This window comes from Struthio camelus, chromosome 2, assembly GCF_040807025.1.
Source record: "Struthio camelus isolate bStrCam1 chromosome 2, bStrCam1.hap1, whole genome shotgun sequence".
NCBI lineage: Eukaryota > Metazoa > Chordata > Aves > Struthioniformes > Struthionidae > Struthio > Struthio camelus.
In genome coordinates, this window is record NC_090943.1 from 62445153 (window position 1) to 62466622 (window position 21470).

The 21470-nt window shown below is 38.0% G+C and overlaps 1 protein-coding gene across 2 annotated transcripts in view; it reads left to right on the forward strand.

Moving 5' to 3' along the window:
- Positions 1 to 21470, forward strand: part of CNTNAP2 (contactin associated protein 2) — a 1135762-nt gene that overhangs the window by 1047345 nt on the left and 66947 nt on the right. For both annotated transcript variants that reach the window (XM_068936036.1, XM_068936037.1), the window contains 2 exons: positions 317 to 450; positions 11915 to 12008. In XM_068936036.1, the coding sequence (XP_068792137.1) occupies positions 317 to 450; positions 11915 to 12008 (228 nt within the window). The remainder of the gene's footprint in view (positions 1 to 316; positions 451 to 11914; positions 12009 to 21470) is intronic.

The window sequence follows — 21470 nt, forward strand, 5'->3', positions numbered from 1 at the left end:
ATAATTCTGAGTTTATTGCATACATATCAATAGTTTATTCTTTAGAAAACCTCATGCCTTGTATCATTTTTAATTATAAAGAATTTTACTGTAGCAAGAATAATAATCTGAAAAATACAGTGCTTCTGAATGTACTAAAATGTGTAACGTCTCAGACACCAGCTCTTCTTCACTCAATTCTCCTATTGCAGAGGCCACCTCTGAGGGTGATTTAAATGTAAAACGATAGCAGCCATATATGAAATTAAAGAGGGAAAAATATCTGCTAAATAAAGATCAAAATATCTAAGGAGGCTTTTCACATTTCTTTCTCTAGGGAATTTACAAATTCGGTACAGCCTAGGAGGCACCAGAGAGCCATATAACATTGATGTTGACCACAGAAACATGGCAAACGGGCAGCCCCATACTGTTAACATCACGCGGAATGAAAGGGACATTGTGCTCCAGGTAAGCACATATCTGAGGCTTTTTTGGTTCCATCTGGTTTATTAGTCGTAGCTTGTAGCGCCTTATATTTTGATTACCTTCTTCCCCTGAAGATATGAGTGCAATTTTACAAGTAAAAAGTATGCTAGATGGGGTTCTGCTTGCAGATCACACTCCTAGGAATTAATAAAAACCATCCTCTCCCTCTCTCATTTCGGGTCATGTTGTTCTGAAATGCTCGTTCTAGTGTGATGACAGCTGAGGTGGAAGCCAGGGCTAATACAGGTGCCATTGTAGATTCCTTAGGGCATCAAAGACATCTGGGCTGGTAGCTGACACAGGACTTAGGATCACCTTGCATCACTGGAGCAGCAGCTGGAAGCCAGGATACCCTACAGCATCTTAAGTGGCACTAGAGCCTGATGTATAGACAACTAAATGCCACGCTGCAAGTCCTGAGTCTGCAAATGAGAATATTGTTAAATTTGAACATACCCTGCAGTGCACTGAAATTAGAAGAGTTATTCAAGCCTGCAAAGATGAGCAGATGCTTAAGTGTTTGTGTGACAGGAGTCTAAGAGAGATAGTATTACTGAAGACATAGAGGTCTGCTCTATTTAGTTTTCGGTACGGCACTGGCAGGAACTTCTCTCTATATCTTAGTTTACAAACCTTTGAAATAATGTACTAACGTTTAGATAGCTAAGAGGGCCTCTGCAAGAGGTAATCAGTATTTCTAGACAGTCTTCTGTGCAAACATGCAGATTGCAGCAGAGTTTGAGAACAGTTTTGTTGGCAGGAGGGACAGGTAGATTGATCTGGATTAGGATGGATTAATCTGGGTTTGATAGATCATAAGAAGCAAACCAAAACCAATAACAAATGAAATATAAAACGTGGAAGTCTCCTTGGGAACCAAGCCAAAAGGTGAAGGATAATATCTGTCACAGTATTATCCACCTAGAGATTAAAATAGGTGCCTGACAGTTATTTTTTCAAGGCACCAAAAGGAAACCTTGTCAGTGGATTACAGTGTCATTCAACTGAGGATTTCAGTACTCAGAATCATATTGGAAACCTTCAAGTAGAATTGTTGTGAAATTACAAAATTTGCAAAATGTTAGGTATTCTGAAAAATATATAGGTGAATCATACAAATACTTTGCAGGCTTGGGGGCGGGGGGTGTTTTACTTTGATCTATGCATGTCTTGTATGCAGTATTTGGATTTATTTCTCTCACTGCTAAATGGAAACTAAACAAGACTTGTATTTAGGTTTCCCTTCTGCTGTTAAATGCTTCAATTTTGGGAGGTGTGGCATGTTTCCTATGGACTCGTAGTGGCTAATTTAGACAGCTGTTAAACTGAATAAATGGTTTGCTGAAGGGATCAGATCAAATACTTTGCCCAGTTGGAAAATACCAAGGCAGTGGTATTTGCAGTGACGCCAGTCTTAAATCAACTCACCAACGCTCAGTGCCAGACTTTTTTTTTCCCAGTGTTGTATGAGACAGCTAGCTATCTAGGGCTTTGAAAAGCCAGAAATTTTGGTTGGTGTTGCTCAGGTAGGGTAAAAATTGCTTAGTCTAGTCAGTGTGCTTGGAACACAGCTAGTTTCTGTAGTCAGAAAGCAGATGTATTTGGGGCTTATTAAACTAGAGGGTCTGTCTGACACACACACGAGGACGGGGAAAGTAGGGACCCATAGAAAGAAAAAGTCAAAAGTTCTGCTATTACTGTTCCCTGGGAAAAGAAGGTTTCTATGAAATCTTATTTATCATCCAGAAGGAGGTTGATTTTGTTACTTATCTGGTAGTGTTTTGTAAATGAGAGAGCTGATAGGAATAGGGGTGGATATGTTATGTAGATTTTTCACTTGAAAATGAGTCCTGCTTTCAAATGTAAACCCTTCATGATGTTTGAAGATACAGATGATATGTTAGAATTATAGTTTTCCTCAGTATCCAGAGGTCAGGTCATAAAGTATGAGTTTTCTCTTGCAGATCTGAGCAATGAACATTTGTGTACACTTTTATTTCCTGCTGAATCCTTCTCCAACCTGATGAGCATCTGGTTTGCTTGCTTTTAAGTAAGCCAGCTTGCTTGCCAGGTGCTGTTACTCACACTTCCACATCTCCATGTGGCATAAAAATGTCACAGGAAGGATTTAATTCTCATCAGAGCTTCAGTTCAAGAGCACTCAGTTAGTATTTCTGAGATTTTAACAGCAAGTTTATACTTAGAATACCTGTCTCTCTAACATACTGTAATAACCCTGTAGTGCCAGAGAGATTTAAAAAACCTGCAGTCAGGCAATAAATTGCTACCATATGAACTATGTGAACCTGAGTTTTATCATGATTCTCAGGTGTTTCACATCTATATGAATGCAGTAAAAGATTCATTATGGGACTCTATGAGACCTCATCCAATGTTGTAGGACAGGAGACAATTGACTACCTGCATAAAGTCAGCATTACTGTCCAATCAATCAGAACTTGAGTCCAGCTTTGAAATAAATATATAAAATATATAAAAATATCTAACTTATTCTCAGTATAACAACATAAGCACAAGAACAAATATTTAGTGTGAATTATTTTCATTAGAATTATATCTCTATTCCTAACACACCAAGATAGTCACGACTAAAGGTAGTAGCAAAGACTTTGTCAGAAGGGTTTTGTAGTTCGGATTTTTTCATTCAGTGACTGCAGGCAAATCAATAATTAGTTCTGCGTTAAATAACAAGCTCCCATTTGTGATGTCAGCTGTTTCTCAAGGGTAAGATTAAGGCTATTCAGTTGCTTTAGGCTTCAGGAGAACAAAGTGACATAAATTCAGAGACAAGGATCTGCTTATTTTCTGTTGTTTCAGTGAGGGGGGCAAAAATTTGCTAGTAAGAACTCCTATCTCACCTCTTCTAAAATACCAAATACTAGTAACCATGGCACACCTCCAAGGCTGCATAAGTTCACCTGTGGACAAAAAAAAGCCCAGCCTGACAGATGGGGAATGCATTATCCTAGTAAATGACATTTCAAGAGCTGAGCTTGAGGTCATGTAGGGCAAGTTTTATTTGGTTTGACTTCATTAAAAGGTTTGATGCTTCAGCAGGGTATTTTCCATATCATAAAAAAGAGAGCACTCTTTACCAAGTTTTCATGGGTGATTAAAGCTATTCCCATATCAATAAAATATTCTTTTAAGAAAGCCAAGGATAAAAATCTCCCTAGAAGAGATTCTGATCTAAAATCCATTGAAGTGGATGGAAGGACTTCTATTCAAATTATGTCCTTAAAGAACCGTGACAGTTGCATACTCTAGTGCAAGACTCATACCTCCTGCTTCTGTACAAGTCCCCACAGTAAAATAAGGATGGAATCTGGATCACAGGCTATCTTGTTCTACCTTCCTTTGCAATTTTTGTTTCTGGTCCATTGCATAAAAGCCATATCAGCATGTTACAAAAATAAAAATGTGATGTGCTTTAATTTTCAGTAGAACAAAGCTGGAAGTCAACACATTTAGATGTAGTCCTCTCAGCTTCCTTACTTAAATATTCCTGTACGATCTCACAAATCTCCAGTTTTTCATACCTTCTTTAAAGTCATTTCTAGGAATGGGTTATGCATCACAGCTTCCGATATCCTCTAGCCCAACGGTTTCTACAGGAGTACTACCCTGAGCATTTCATGAAGCTTAAATGAAAGCAATTTCAAAGCAATGGCAATGTGTCTGGTGGTGAATCCAATCAAATCTCTTTCACAGTTGTAACATCAGAATGTTTTTGAAGTCACTTTCTCCTATTAAAACATTTTTCCTCTCCTGAGTCCAGATTCTTAGTTTAAATTTTCCAGATACACAGAGTAAGCAAGAGATCCCTTTATAAATAGTTCCCTTATGAAAATCCCTTCTGAAATCATGCATTCTCTTGACTGAAACCCATTCTACCAGGCAGTATTCTTCAACACACTCCGTCCTGTTCACAACAAAGTATTCTTTTCTCAGAGAAGCAATCAAAATGTACTCTCATCTTGGGACATAGAAAACCAAGTTCCAGTCTCACCTGAGACCTGTCTTTCTACAGTTATGGTGTTTAACGTGAAGGCGAACCATTAAGCATCTGTTCCTGAGTAGGATTAGACCAGAGCGACTTCCACAGGGCTCCACTTTCCCAAGCCCACACATATACTTTCAGGACAACTGGCAGTAGCCCATGCACATATGCTCAGGATGCCATAGTCAAGGATGGCTGATAGTTCTCTTTCAGGCCAGAACAATCTGAAGAACTACAGTAGGGAGGGTATTTTCAAGAATATCACGTATTCGCCGTACCAGCTGCTGACTCCATTCAAAGTCAGCATCAGTCTGAGGCTTTCCAGGAATTTTGACCTTAACTCAGCTGTTCATAAGGTTCAGAAGAGTCCAGAAAGTTTATTCGCTTGGATCTCCTTTTTTCCAATTCCATCAAAGACAAGCAGCAGAAATGCCCAGCTCCTGTAAAAAATGGTAATCAGTGAAAGATTCACCCTGACCCAACTAAAACCTAGAAGAAACAGAATTTTTTGCGAGTGTGTTTTCTTACTGCCATTTTGAACTCTACAGTATAGAAATAGAGATAATATCTGCAAACTCTTAGATGCTTAAATAATGTAAGTGATGCAAGGTTAATTCAAAACTAAGCTGAAATACAAAATAAAATGTTGAACATAATAGCAATGAAATAAAATGGGTGAAGTGAAGCAAAACAATCTGCATATAGCCCTAAGCGTAAATGTGGTGAATATATCAAAGATTTTTACAACTGTAGATTAAATCTTTGTCTCATTATAGGGAATGGGGACTTTCTCATAGACTTCAGTGAGGTCACAACTTCAACTGCTATGATTATTGTAGAATCACACCTACTCTCCTGTTTCATGTATTTTGAAGCCTGAACAGAATATGATCACTCTGTTTGATCTCTTGCTTAACTGAGACCATAAAATTTCACCAAATGATTTTCTGCAGCTACCTCAAAAAGTAATGATAGTAGTATAACACATTCTCTAGAAAGGCATTCTATCTAGCTTTAAAGATTTCAAATGATAGAAAATTTACCATATTCTTTGGCCAGCTCTTCCAATGATTAAGTATCATTCCTGTTAAGAAAGTGCACCTAATTTACAGTTTTAATTCTGCAGGCTTCAGCATCTAACTTTGGGATCTTTATACGCATGCAAGATAGATGAAAGAATTGTTTGGTGTGAGATGTCATTGCCTTCCATACTTTCTCAGAGATGGTGATTAAAACATACTTTCGTCTTTCCTGTTTTAAATACCTAGAACTTCAACTGTGGGTAAAAACACATAACATCATAGTTAACATCAACGTAACTGTAAGGTTTTCCATCAAAACAAACTACTTTTTTTCCTCGTCAGTTATATCTACTATATTAAAAGGATATTTAATAAATTGCCAGGTAGTTTTTACTTTAAAGAAAGAAAAATCATTTTTCCCATTAATCGCAGAGGCCTTCCTGCTGAAATGAATTATTTAAAATCCCTGGAGATACTTTATTTCTGCAAGGTATTACCATTCCACAGTAGCTATGTATTACTCAAAATGCAATAGAAAGGCAAATTCAGACCATTTTCTAGAGCAGAACATACATTACATCTGCATGTTTAATGCATTAGTGCTCAGTTTAGCCATAGCTACTAAGCATTTGTTCTGAATCAGAAGTCATAAGAAAATGTTCTTTACTCCGGTTTCAAAATGTATAGTTTTTTCATGCGTAAGTGACCACATAGCATACGAAAAAGCTGTTAATAGGAGAAGAAAGCATATAGTGATACGCTATTTCATTCCGATAACCCTAAACTCCATGTATGTTTCTAGATATGAAGAAATACCAACCCTGCTCTTTGTGTACGCAATATTTCCTCCAAGTATAATCACGTTATGGAAGTTGTAGAAGACTGGCTGCTCAGTTCTTAAAAGATTCTGTAAATAACTGTAAGAAACAGCAGAGCAGAATTTAAATTCTATGCATGAGAGTCAGAAGTGAATGAATAATTCACAACTTAATAATTTTCTTACCTGTTCTTTTGTGCTCACAGAATATCCATGAACTACTAGCAGTTTCCTTGATTTTATCCATCATTGAACTTATTCAACTTTTTTATTTTACAACAGAACTTAAAATCTTTCAGGGAAAAACCGCAATGTAGGTAGGTAGGAAGCTCGTAAATGAACCATTTCTGCTTCTTTTTTTGCAAGATGGTGTTGGTAAGTGGTATCTGCCATGATAAATGAGCACATCCCTACAGAATCACAGCCTGCTGAAAGTCAGACAAAAGATTTTCATGAACAAGAATCTTTTTCACTCCTCAGTAAATGACAGAGTGAAACATTACCCTAAAGATCGGGACCTTGAAGACATATTTTCTTCTAATTGGCAAATATGCAGCTCCCACTGAAATCAGTGGGGAAAATGCAATCAGTGGGGCCCCTCATGTGCATCTGAAGGTAGCATCTCGCCCTCCGGTTTCATGGCTGTAAGACCTGAAGCTGCTACCATCCTTACACCTGCTGCTTAGGGTCGGAGGCAGAGGCTGAAGTACCTATATATCATTGCAGAAGTTTTAACCCTCTCTGTGCATCAGCTAAGAGGGTTTCCAAGCTTGAGGCCTTTTGGAAGAATATTTTTGTCTACTTTCTGTTGTGTAAAACCACTCAGGAAGAGAGGAATTCTCTTGCAGATCCATCCTTTTTCTTACATCTTTTCAGCACAGCCTACATGTATTGCTGGATTCAGAGGGATTTTTTCCACCTTCTTGTTCCAGGCTTTGGCTATATCCAGGCCACTTAGCATGATAAGACCAGTAAGTGAAATGTCTTCCTCACCCTGCAGCCTGGTTCCACTGGAAGAAAAGCTGGGGTGGCCAGGGCACGAGGGAGCAGGGTAGGGTCTGGGAGCTTGCCCAGTCTGCACAGCACAGCAGAGCGAAGGGCTGCAGAGCATGCCATGCGGCTTATCTGCCTCCCAGCACATGTTGCCAGAAGTTGGCTTACACTGAGACCATTTCCTTCTTCTATAATCCGTTTCTAACGATGAATGCGGTTTCCTTAGCCTGTGCAATTGCTGTTCTGGCATCAATTTTTATTGGAGTTGCAGACACAAAGAAAGAAAGAATCAGGAAGTGTTTTCATTCTAACACTAAGCTTAAAAAAGACAAAGCTTAGCATGAAATAGGTGCTCTTCATTATGTGGCAGCACCTACTGGACAAATTAATGTCCTGTGAAAGTCATCTTTAGGCGCATGGAGTAGATCTCTTTCATTTTAATAACTTGGCGTTATATAACTTGCTATTGCTTCTGTTAACACTTGATGTAATTCATCTATTAAACAGAGCAATAAAAAGTCTACAGATATCTGAAAGAAGTATCAGAGATTTGTTTAAATTGGAGGCAGCCAGACAAAATAGTGTCCTTTTCCTTATCAGTGCCTCTGTTACATTTTGAGATGCGTATCTACGTTTCCATTTAAATTTTATCCAAGTTTTCGTATTTTTTTAAATTGAGCCAAATTATCCCCTGATATTTTTTATTAGAGCAACAGTGACTTCAGGAAAATGTAGGAGTTTATAGCAGATAAGGGACTTATGCTTTTAATGAGAAAACAACTTCATATTTTTTTTTTCTGCAATGTACCCTGTGTTGATCAGGCTTCTAATTTAAATCCCTGCCAAAAAAAAAAAAGACTTCATTATAAAAGACTATAGCTGATTTGTATAAAAGCTGCAGTAGATGAATCAGTGTATTAATCTGGCAAAGCAGATGTTGAGTTGTTCCTAAAACCAATATTAACTGTACCACTGCAGACATTTCAGCTGAAGAGCTCAAAGCACAACACAAACCCTAAGTTAGCTTTACACCATGCCAGTGAGGTATATGGGTTCCAGATGTGTGAAATGAGGCTGCAGGTCCATGACCGTCTAAGCCAGTCCAAATTGCTGGCTTTACGGTCCTCGCTACTTCTCTCGATGTACTATTCATTTACACGCAGTGTCTGGCACCAGTCTGCTCCACGATAAGCTGGGTCAAGGGCCTACCCTGACAGAAAACTGACTTTACAAAAGCTCAGAGAAGCACTAGTGCCACTCTAAGGAAGCAGCTGAATTACGGTGACATTGGCTATAATCACCCTAAATAATTATGGATCTGCCCCTGAATCTTCTCCTTTTCTGTTGTGTTAAAAATATACAGTGTCTTCAGTTTCTCAGTTTTTTCCTAACCTCTCTGCATGTGAATAATCCTCTCTCTGTCACCATTAAGAGTTCAGATTTCAGTCAACCCTGAAAGCCAGATACTATCACCTATTTGATTTTCATACAGTCACCTTGCTGCCTTCTCCTAAAATGCTGTTGTGCTTGGGAGGAACTCCTTATAAACTCTGCACGCTGCTTTATTATTTCCGGGGGCTCACATGCCTGTCTGTTGACATCTGCTGTCTCTTATTCTAAATTTGTAAGCATTTTTAAACAGGAACCATCTTTTTATTATGCAATATTATAGCACTTAGCACAAAAAGCCCTTGTCCAGGACAAGATAGTCTTTTAATACAAGCAATAAATCATTATACTAATGCAGAATAGAAATATTACACTGGTCATGATGATACCACATCCAGTTCTTGATCCTGCTATTACTGAAGCCAGTACCAAATCTCTGTTGACTTCAGATGGTGCAAAATTAAGCATTACAGCATTATTGTTGCATAAGATTTTGAAGATCTTCTTTATAAATTGTCTTCAGCATAAAGAAAAAGTTTAATGTACAAACATGGACTGGATTGACAATGATACAGATGTAGATATATACACACACTGAATATGTGCAAATATAGATGTATTTATGTACCATATATATTTTTATATGTCCTTTAAATATATGCATATACATATAAGACAACCCTGGATAAACTTAACCTTAATAACAGACAGAATTTGTCATGGAATTTGTCTTACTGTGCAGGTATATTTTCCTAGAATAAAAAGGTGATGTGGGCATTATATTTGCCTTTATGTTGCTGTATTTGTTAATCTCAGCTAAGAGTTGTTGTATTATCAAAAAGTGAACAGTAATTTAAATGAAATAGCATTTTACTGAACTTCTGCTTAAATCCCAGTAACTTCAGCTAAAGGCAGTCAAGTTGGCTTGACGCGACTTGAGAACTGAAGCTGCGAGTTCCCTGGAACGTCGGTCTGTGTGGTGCTCAAAGCCACACTGTGGCTATCTCTTCAGCTCAAATGAAATTAATGAGTTTTTAAAGAAAAGTACCTGTAATGAAAAATCTTAGATATAATTTTAAAACTGTAATTTAACACAGATTCATGGTGTCAGCCTGTACATATGCAGAGATTTTATTTTATTTTCATTATACAATGCAATTTTTTTTTCAAATGTCATTTGACACTAGTAATTCCATTTTTATTATGTGCCTTATGTAAGACTGATATAGCCTGCTATTTCATATGAGGATTGTAGGCTGTTCAGTTCTAGCTGTTTCCACTTGAGCACCCACTGGATGGCAGTAAAATACAGCTTTGGAAATAATTCAGTATGTGGTCCTTCTACTCACTGACCTAAAAAAATCCTAGATTAAGCTCTTCTGAAAAATGTATTTCCTTTATTAGATAATGTCAGTTTAGAACAAAGATGAGCAATAAAGCAAGAGGACAGAAGTCTCACCGTTCACTCACTTTTGTCTTGTGGTGAACTGTTTCATTTCAAGTCCTAGAGTCAGAGAAGAGCATTTCTCACAAAGTTTGAATGTGGAAAGCAATCCCAGTGATCCAAGAGATTGCAGAGCTGCCGGTGGAATGGGAGCTGCCTCTGTCTCTAATCAGCCTTGTTTGCCCTCTTTTGATGACAAGGCCATAAATTCAAGTATGCACAGAGTTGAAATGGAGTGTCATTCTGTCCAGGAATCAAACTTCAGAGTTGCTAAACCCTTAGAAAGATTCACTGAAATTCTGAAATCTTTACTTGACTGAAACTGGATGTGTAAAATATATATGCATAGATAGATTCAGTTATTGATTCAGTATAACTGGTCAGTTAAAAATCACCTCTGAACGTATCTGCTAGAGCTCTTTTGGCATCTGCACTGCCCATTTTCCCTCTCTGTCTGTTAGGTATAGGCACTTCTTATGTTGAGGTTTTATGGGGCAGTGTAAAAAAGACAGAAGCACTCTTCTTGAGTTATTATAGGTTTTTTTGGATGATCACCTATGCAGATTCATGGATATGAAATCAATAGGCTTTCCAAGTACAGAAGCTCCCTTTTTTCAAGGCAGAAATGGTATTCAGCCCTTCCGTTCTATTCTGTCTGCCATTCACTTGCCCTTGATGACAGAACATTTTCAGTGTCATTAAAGCAAATTAATCCTAAATAATAATATTTTGAAATCGGACATTAGAAACAAGGCAAAAAGATACGTGAAGAAAATTATATGTCCTTCAGTGTTGTGGCTTTTTCAGAATTATTCTTGCCTGCAAAATCTTAATTCACCTATAAAAGTTTCTGTTCTGTTTGGTGCCAAGATGAGGGCAGAATAAAATGAATAATTGTTGTTCGACCTCCTTAAGCCTTTATAATAATATTTAAACCCAAGAAAATAAATAGCAGCAGCAAAGATAAAAATTCACCCCATTCACCTTTATAAAATGTGAACATCAAAAAACTATTGAGCTGTATTGAACCATCTTAATGGTGCTGTTACTGAGCATAGGCAGTTTGTTTTCTTCCTCTCTCTTCCCGTTTTTCTGTTAAATAGTTAAAGCCAGGAAAAATATGCCAATGTGATGAGGAAACTGTACCATATCAAAAATATACATATATTTCCTATAGGTAAAATTGTTTAGCTAAATTGATCACTCTTGAATTTATTTCTGAGGTTTCAATGGGTATCATCACAAGTTAATCAAACTACGTTTTCAACAAAAAAAAATAAACGTGTGAAGTGCAAATATTTATACCTTATTAATTTAATGAATTTTCTGAGAGAGAAGAATGGCCAACAGCTGCATTTGTTTCAATCTCCAGCTAATCTCCTATTTGCAAAGCATGTAAATCTCACGTTAGCAGTAACATAGGTCCCAAATGGAAGACTGGAATAATACCAAACTGTTCTCTTGTTGTTATTTTAAGCAATTATATGGAAATAGTTGAGCAAATCTGAGATAAATCTAGAACAGCCAGAAAAAATAAATGTCCTATATAAGTTTTTTTCCAGATCTTGTGAAACTTAAGAAATGGCAGAGATGGAGCAAGGGGTATTAACTGTTACTTCCCCTTTATCAAAAATAAATGAGAGCATGTGGAGACAGAGCTGTAAGAGGTGGCATAAACTCCATAGGGCAGATATAATTCAGTAGCACTGTAAGAGGGTGTATTAGTACAAAATGCTTATCTTATTTTTCTCTTTCCCCAGCTTGATCACTATCCTCCAACAAGTTACAGCCTGCCAACAGCATCTGACATTCAGTTCAATTCCCCAAAGGCACTCTTCCTAGGAAAAGTTATAGGTAAGATTTCATTTTATACTTGGTTATCTTTTTAGGTATTTATAGAGAATACTGAAAACCATAAGCAGATGGGAGTGTGATATGTGTAGTGTTTGCAGTAGGACACTTACTGGACATCTCATTCTTGATTAGAAAGTAGAGATATTGGAGTTATACATTCATGTCGTCATGTAGGCTGAGGTACACATAGAGAGGTGATAATCTGACTAATCCATGGAGAAATCCAGATGTGAGGTAAAAGGTCATTGGTGACATCACATTTCTGCAGTTTCATCATCGTCTAAGTGTCAGGCTGTGAGAATATGAGGAAATTGGTGAGACCACTGCTTCTATGAGAAGATATTAAAGTTATTTTGATATTTAGTATCATTCACTGTGAAGTTATTGCATGCTTTATATGATGCCTTCATCCATGCGGTCAGCTTTCTTATCCCCTTGCATTCTCTTGTGGCATAACTGTCCCTCATCACGCTGGCAATAGTGTCGCTCTCTGACAGTGAGGCCCACCAGCTAGGTCCTTTGGAAGTCTATAACACCTAAAGGAATACTTATCCTCTGTACGTTTTCCATCCCTTTTAAGGACATCTTCATTATTTTTGCGTGTGGCAACTTTCTGGCCACCTCCCCAGCTGAAATCAAAAGACAAAGCAGAGGCATCTTAAATTGCCAGGGGCTTGCTTTTAGGCCATCCTGGTTTCCTGCTAATTCCTGCTAGCTGCTTAATTTCTCCGGTACTGGCATCTTGAACAACTTTCCAAGGTTATTCACTGCAGGAAACAATTATTCTCCTGACATTTATACCCTCTGATAAAGGCTTTTCACTTTTTCAAGGAGGATTGATATTGATATTGCTTCCTCTTAGTGCTTTCCGCAGGGACATGGCTGTTTTGAGCCACAGTGAAGTATTAAATCCAGAAAATTATAAACTTTTCTTTGTTCAGTGGTATAAGGCAGTAATTTGTGAACTGCAAGCACTGATTTTTGAAGCGGGAAAGCAATTGACCCTATTGCTAATGTGGCTTTCCAAAGACACAGTTTTCCATTTGCTTTGCTTTTAAAATTTAACTTGTTGAACTTTCATGAAATAGGAAATCAAAAACCTCTAAAAAGGTTAATTAGCAAGAGAAACTTGAGTTCTGACACTCTCGAAGTGAGTTCAGTAGATTGTACAAAAGAATGTGAAATCTCATTTTGGCGACTCTGGAAATTGGGTGAGTTTCCAACTCACCACGCTGAAAAAAAAAATAGGGCACTTCGACTAGCACTGATTCTTATCCGTGGCCAAACTGCTGGCCAGCCTCGTCATGTAATTCAAAGCATGGAGATGAAGGACTTGGGGCAGAGCATTCAGCAGCTGGAATAACTCTGCAGACAAGGAATGAGACCTGACTCTTTCTTGTCAGCTAATTGTTAGCAAAAATATGGAGCTAAAAAGCTACTGTTTGCTGAAGGGAGTTACAGCGCTCATCTTGTGTAACGGTCTCATTGCCAAAGTGGTTGTCATCTCTGAAATGACAGTTCTCTGCAAAGTTTCAGGTGTCTTCCAAAAAACTACCAGAGTATGGCAGCATTGTCTCCTCACTTCAGTCTTCTAAATAAGCTTGACTGTTTTGAACGGTTGTTTGGATCCAGCTAAAACTGGAGTATTTCCTTATCATTATAATTAGGCAACACTTTGGGAGGAAGCTGTGCAAGGCATGTGAGAGAGATACTTCAGAGACAGGCATAGAATAAAGAAAATATTGTAGCATAAAAGATATATGAAAGGGTGAGGAGAAAGAAAAGGGTAACTCCTAAAACATAAAAGAAAACACTGCACTGTACACTGCTGTGTGAAAAGGAAAAAAAAAACAAAATGAAGGAGAAAGCAAGAAATAATGTGTATGATAAACTCTCTTAAAATATACTGAATACAGAGTGGATAGACCAAACTCTGCAAGCAGAACAATTTCTTATTCCTTTAAATTGCTGCGGTGACAGGTGTAGCGAGCAGCAGAGTTAGGTAATCACATGGATGCAGCTGGCACATAAATAGGAGATTTAGTCTTTGGACTGATTATTTCTGAGCTGAATTTTTAAGCTTAATCATATCACTACATAGTCAAAGTCCACCCAGTTGTCTCCCACATAACCCTTTGCCCGAATATTGGTTTCTTTGCTATGTTTAAGTACTACCACTCTGAAATTATCATTAGGCATTCTTGGAAAATAAATGGGCTGCAAGAGCTGGACACCTCAGAGGTTTTTTATGTCTAGGTTACTTGTTTAAAAATTGGCAGTGACTGACAGGCAAGAAAACCACCCAACAGGCCTTTTGATCCAAATGAACTGAGTTATCGACTCAGCTCAGTTCCTGTCGATCCAAACCCACAACGCCTCACATTTGGCTCATTTGCAAAAAGTTATAGATACAGTTGAAAGTAGAGTTTTAAGTATCCTCTGTTTCAGTTGATCCTACCATATGAGAAACGAAGCTTAACTCTTCTGCCTGCAACAATCAAAGATCATAGGATTTCACTGGACTTTTTCAGAGTAAAGAAATATAGAAGAAAGAAAAAGTAGCAGAGATCACTGAATCTGAGTTGATTTTTATTATGTAACAAGGACATAACAAACCTATGGTACAGTTACATGTTGTCACCAGAGGGCGTAAAGAAGTCACAGCAAACCGATGCCCATTTTCAGTTCCTCTGCTAGCTTAAAGGTTGGAACAAGCAAAATTCTTGGAATACCCTGACGGAGTGATTTGTTGTGGGATAGGTTATGCTTCTGTTTTCCTCTGCTACTTGGCGATTTGAAGCCTCAGACAACCACTTCCCTGTTTCTTAAGATGCTGTATGTCATCTATTGTTATAAACTGCACTGTGCATTTGTTATACGCTGTACATCCTGTTATTCCTTGGATTGATTGCTTCATTTTTTAACTGCATATGGTTATTTTAGAGCAGTAAGAAATATGATTCTTTTGCTTTCTCTGCTTTGTTTATGCTATTGTCTTTGCAAAATATGATATTTTATTAGAGTAAAAGAGTAAATTGGTACTAAGGAAATAAAAAAATCCGTTCTTTCTGCCAGAAAAAAAAAAAACAATGAACCTATCTGCAGAGACACTGATTTGCTGCTGTAAAATTGTTGTACGAACGCCCATCACGTTGGTCGGCTTTACTGTGTGACTCTCAGGGCAATGTTGACCTAGAGAAGAGCAAGGTTAACCTTATATTAGTTTAGCGTTTTGAAGGGCAAAGTAGATGCAGAATTCAGTATTTTTAAAGCACCTAATTGTCACATTATACTGGCTAGACATATTTCAGTGGACCAGAGAGGGATTAGCACCAACTGAAGATCCAGATATATATATCAAGTTACAATTTGTACCCACCTACAATTACATTCTTTAAAGAGGCAATATGGGAGTAGCTTCATATTCTGTTGCTAGTCTCATCAGTTATATTCAGTTTCTATTATTCCCATACTATGCAGTTCTTATTTGTCATCAAAAATGAATGCTAGGCCTTATTTGTAAAGACAGATGGGTTTTTGAAGAGCGCTTTGGAACAATTCTACTTCAAAACTGGTCTTCTGCCTGTCTTATTTCCATTTTTGTTAGGGTTATTTGCATAGGAACAGCAGATTCTGCCGCAGCTGTGCTTGCTGTAATAGCTAATCTACTGCCAATCAGAAATGATCGCTTGTACAACACCTATCACAATGCGACACCAATTCCTGCTGTAGGTGTTACAACAATATGGCTGATTAATAAAATAGTAGGGAAATGTCTCCGTGCCTCATAATTGTTCATAAAATTTTCTGTAAATTAGGAGGATCACATTAGAAACAAAAAGAAATGATTGGACTGCAGTTGTAATCAGGGAGCATTTCTTGTACTTTAAGTTGAGGTGTTTTCTGCTTTCCTGAAATAATTTCCAGAAAATGCTGTTGTGCACTAGCACCGATGAAAATATGTTTTGTCTTCAGGGAGACTGGAAATAAAGGCTTTCAGTCTATAGTTCTTACACAGGGAAAATCAGTTATGATTTGAGGTGTGGAATAAAAGCAAAGGAGGCAATGAATGCCATTTTATATGGGTGTGCAGTAATAAAAATAATATCACTAGAGAAATACAGCGTATTTATAAACAGTTGGAAGCTAATTGGCAATGTTTCAAGGAAGATCTTTAATATGTTATTTAATCATACTTATGCTTTGGCAGTTAACACAAACAAGGTAAGAGCTAAAAGCTGGCTATCAGGATGACCAGCTATGAAGAGAAAAAGCAAAAATTGGAATATATGATAGGAAATGTTATATGGCACAGTTCAGATATGAAACCAAATTTTCATTTAGGCTGCAGTTTGAGGCCAATTAATGAGGAAGAGCAGAGCAGAGAAGTTCATTTCTCTCTTTGCTCTAAGTGTAATGATTTTAAATGAAATGTTCAGGTTTGTCTTCACATCTCTCTTGAAGCCTACAGCAATTTCAGTTATCCAGACTGCTAGACAACTGGTATCATAGTCTGTATTTCATTACTTGAGTAAAAGTGAAGTATTTCATTGGGGTTTCAAATGCATTAATAAAGAATTAGCTATACAAATATGATTTTACAAAAGGGTCATTGTGCTGAACAGAAATAGTTTTAGGATTTCTTAATGGGACACTTGGTTGAGCCCAGAAACACTGAGATCAAACAATAGTTGCCCTTGGGAAAGTGATGCGGAAGTAAAGGAAATGCGTTCCTTGTCTGTTTACCATCCCCACCAACCACCCCAAAGAAAATTATATCATTTCAAAAATATTTAAATAGTCACTTGGAAGCAATAAAGTCATCAATAACATGGACATGATTATCAATTTCCAAACTCGGAGCTGCCCCTGCAGCAAATTTCTGTAGGCCATTTATGCCTCTACCTCACCCCAGTGTTCTTTAGGTATTTCTAATAAAAGAGTAGCAAAAAGAAAGGACCTTAAAGGTCTACCTTCCTTCTTACGGAAGAAGCTGGCATCCCTCTGTAACTAACTAGAGATCCCGCAAAACACCCTAGGGGCTTGGGTTCAAAGGGGAGATTCCTCAAAAAGAAGAGGTAGATAGTAGGAGAGAGGTAGAAACTAGGAGATAAATGACATTGTTTGCATTTGGCTTAGGTAATGTATAGAAATGGGAACTGCTTTTTTCCTGCATGCCATCTTTCTGTAAATAGATACTGAATAGTATGAGACAAAAGTTCAAAATTCACAAGTGCCAGGTACAAGGGTAATTTTTCTAAGAAGAAGTAGACAGACTGGAATAATTATTCTTTGCTACTAAATTACTACTATTCTTTACTACTACTTTGCTTTCCATAGAATAACCCTGACGGTTTGATGCTTCAACATTTTTAGCTAAAAAACAGAAGTGACCTAAAACGTAATTCATCCCAGCAAAGTCATCAAACACTTTCAAAAACAACTTCAATGTCCATGTTTCCACGCTACTGAAATTGTTTATAAGTTGGTAGCTTTGTTTCATGCCAACAGAAGTTGCACTGTTTAAACCTATTCATTGCTTTGAGAACATCTACCATCATTGACAAGGGGTTTTTGATAACCTGGGGCATGGGCATTGTCATCACTGGCATTCAATTTGCATGTGCTGCTTGACACTTCCATAATTTAATGTAATGTTAATGTTAATCAAAGAAACCATTTAACCAAATACCAGTTTGGAATTAGATCCCCAATATGGCAGAGTACTTTGCACATCTCTTTTAAGCTTGAACCATAGGAGATAATACAAAGTTTTAAATAGATAGTGGGTACCCTGTAAGTATGCTATTACACATTGTTGACATGTATCTGTTAGTACCTTATAACATATATGAGCAGTGTGGACAGTGAGTGGTCCACTGCTTGAATTTCCTCTCAGGCTCTCCTTTGCTTTGCAGTGTAGATGCATCATCTGAGTGCAGAGTAGCTTATCTTACTTTCACAGATAATGAGCAGAAAATAGGTAGGATACAGTAAAGTCATCCATTAACTTACTTCTAAGGGTCTCTGCCTGCTACTTCATTTCTCAGGGTCAGTGCTAGCATTCAGTGCTGTAAACACAGGGAGAATAGCTGTGCATATTGTCATGTTACATATGCCCTTCTGCTGCAGTAGCAGCTGAATATTGAAAAGGTACTTTCCCTGCATGGGTCAAACAGGAATTATCATATAAAAATATAATATCAGGACAGTTTTCCTTTTCCTCCAGAAAGTGTTCCTACATCACCCCTGTATCATAGCACCAGCCTGGTTAAAAACTCTTCAAGGATTTAACATTGCCCAGCTCTCTGGCAATTGTCTGTCTATTCATCTCTCTCTGTTAGCAGTGTTTCTGGTAAATGTGGAAATGCTGCTCAGCTCTTGTAATTAAAACCACTCCCCCCAAAAAACAAAAGCACAAAAAAACCAAAGTAAAAGTAAAATAAATTTTTCTTTCAGACATCTGAGCTTTTAACCTATATATTTCTCTGGGAGATCCTGCCTGCAGACCCTGTTCTGAAAGGAACACTTCCCAGCTACAGTGCCTCTCCATCAGAGGGGAGATGCTAAGCACTTTGAGCTGCCAGGTCCACTCCAGTAACTTCTGTGGCAGAAATCAGGGTAGCCCAAGTGAGTTTTATCTTTTGTTTGAGAACTAGACTGAAGAAGAGAAGCCAACAATATTCACTGGTACCATTCATCTCTCTCATCTGTGCTGCACCTTCTTTCCATTTCCCAGAATACTGTGCAATTCAGCTCTTGCTGCATTGGCCAGTTGGCAGCTCTAGAGAGGTAGAAGGTAGACTCCAGGCAAGCTGGACAAAATTGGTCACTCTGGTAATCACAGTATTCATAAGCATTGCCAGCTATGCTCTTCAGGAAAAAAATCTCTTTAGTGCATCAGCTGGAGTTGTCTTTTTCCACTAACTTTGACTCTCATTCTTCAGGTCATTCTTTATCTCTCACCCTGTACTTTGTAGCTAGCGGCTGCCATTTTTCTTGCTTATTATGCTATTCTTTGTAAAAGGACCTCGCTGATTACCAATCTTCAGACCTTTTGCGGGCATTCAACAGCCCCAGAGAGTTACTTGTTATTTTGCTGGCTAGGCCTGGAGTATCTTTGGTTTGAGCCTGAAAAGGACAAGAAGTGTCATCTACCTTTTTTCACCCACACTCTTCTAGCATTCGCCCTAGCCTGTAGTAGCATGCAAGAACAGTCTCGTAGTTCCTAAATTACAATATTCTATTCCGTTATGCCTGTTCTCCAAAAATCATTTTGCATAAGTTGCTCTACAGAATCTTGCAGAGAATAACCCCGTTGTTCTACTGTTCTTTCCAAAGAAAGCATCTGGTTCTGAGAAAGTAAATTATGAGCTTGTAGAGACATTTAATTCAGTTTATGCCATTTTGAACAGAATATTTTTACAAGTCTTGTCTGACATTCAAAAGCATGTGATAACACCATTTAAAAGTAATTGAATCAAAGGAAAGCTTGAACTCGAATAATTAGAGTGATCTTTTCCTAACTTGTGTATTTTGATAAGTTGGCATGTCTTAAACATGCAAATTTTCCTTATCACAGGACAGGAAGGGAGGATGCATTTCCCCCATACTGTGTCATATCTAGTGCTAGTTTATTCCCAATGCAGCTACTTCAAAGAGTCAAAAAGGCAAATACAGCATGACAAGATCACCAAGGGCATCAGTAAAACCTACTGCTGGCCCTGTAAAACTACAGTGGGATAGACAGCAAAGGCAGGGAGCTGAGAGCACCTTCACGGCCTGTAAATCATAAAATGAAGTACCATACAATCTGAAAATAGAAAGGCAAAGGTATACAAAGACCTGAAGTGGAAAGTGAGGGTATGTTTTAATTTTCCAACAAATATGTTTGGAGGACAAAGTAGAAATCAAAATATGTCTTCCTTAAAGTAATAGCGGGCAATGGGGAAAAATCAGAACAGAACATCACAGAGTCTTAAAAAAATATTGAAATTTAGATTCTCCTCAGCCTTGATAAGATGAATGATGATCTGTCCAAGAGACTGTGTGTCTTAGACTCTGTGGGTCCAATTCTTAGAGGCTGTCAGATAAAAAAAGGGAAGTCACATGTGCCTCCTGTTTTGAAAGAACATCAGGGTCAAGTAAACCCTCTCCTTCAACAGCTGTCCTAGTTTTCACTCCTGCTGGTAATAATTTGAAAATGTTCTTGTCCTCTAATGGTCTGCAATGGCCTCTTATACCAGAAACTCTAGAGGTTTCCTAGAGCTCAGGTAAAGGTTGTTCGGATTGTTGCAAGATATGAGAAAGGCAAGGGATGTGAGAATCTCTGGAGTGTGAACAAGAGCAAAATTTCCTGTGGTTTTATGGAAGAGATCCCTTTACTGTCCTACCTTCTCCCTAAAACCAAGTGCCTCCTGCAGTTGGAAAAAGGAAGAAATTTGCTGTTTTTTGGTAGGGAGTCACCTGTCAAAGCTGACAAAGGTCTTGTTACTTCCACTAAGACATCAAACAGTGTAAATGTATGAACAGCAGCTGAGACTGTTCCAGCCAAGCACAGACTTTGGGCTGCTCCTAATGACCAGGTCCAAGAAGGGGAACATCTAACACACACATGTGGACAACCAGAGCTCAAGCTGCCCGTGCTCTGAGCTGGCCAGACATAGGCAAGCTTCACTCTAAAAATTATAGTGCAACATATAGTTGTGCATATACACACACACACACACACACACACACACACACACATATATACACACATACACACACACACATACATACATACACACACACACACACACACACACACTTATGTGCATATCTATATATGTGTACATACATATAGTGCATAGTGCACAGCATGCTGCTGTGCCTGAAACCCTGATAAGAGACTATTATCCATAGCACAGTGCTACACTAATGTACCTTCACACATTTGGGGTGAGAGCTGCCTTATGTTGGGCCAGCTTTCATTGTCTCAGGGAAGTCTGAACCTGTCTGTGCAGATACTCTTTAAGCTATGCAGCTGTATTAGGACGAAGTTTATCTCAGTTCAGAGCCTCAGCACAAAGATTTTGTACTGTTAAACTCTTTTTTAATCCACAGCCTTAAGTAGACCTTGTATAATATGTACAGCGAGTCTACAGGACGCTGCTGTTCTCTGCATGAGAAAAATTCTCTCTGCTCTGGATATGTATAATCAAGACAGAGTACAATAAAGTGAGCATATTCCTCAAACAGTGTTAAGTAATGAATAAATGTGAAGAGAAGACCATTTTTTCATCGGTACTTTATATAGAACTATAAATTCATGGACTAAATTATTCATTGTAACTTATTTGCACAATTCCCATTATCAGAAACAAAAGGGAAGGAAATAAATTGTGGGAAGATAATTTCACATTTTCCTTTTAAGCTAGACCTTTGAAGGTAGATTATTTTGCATTTCTTTAAAAGAAACAC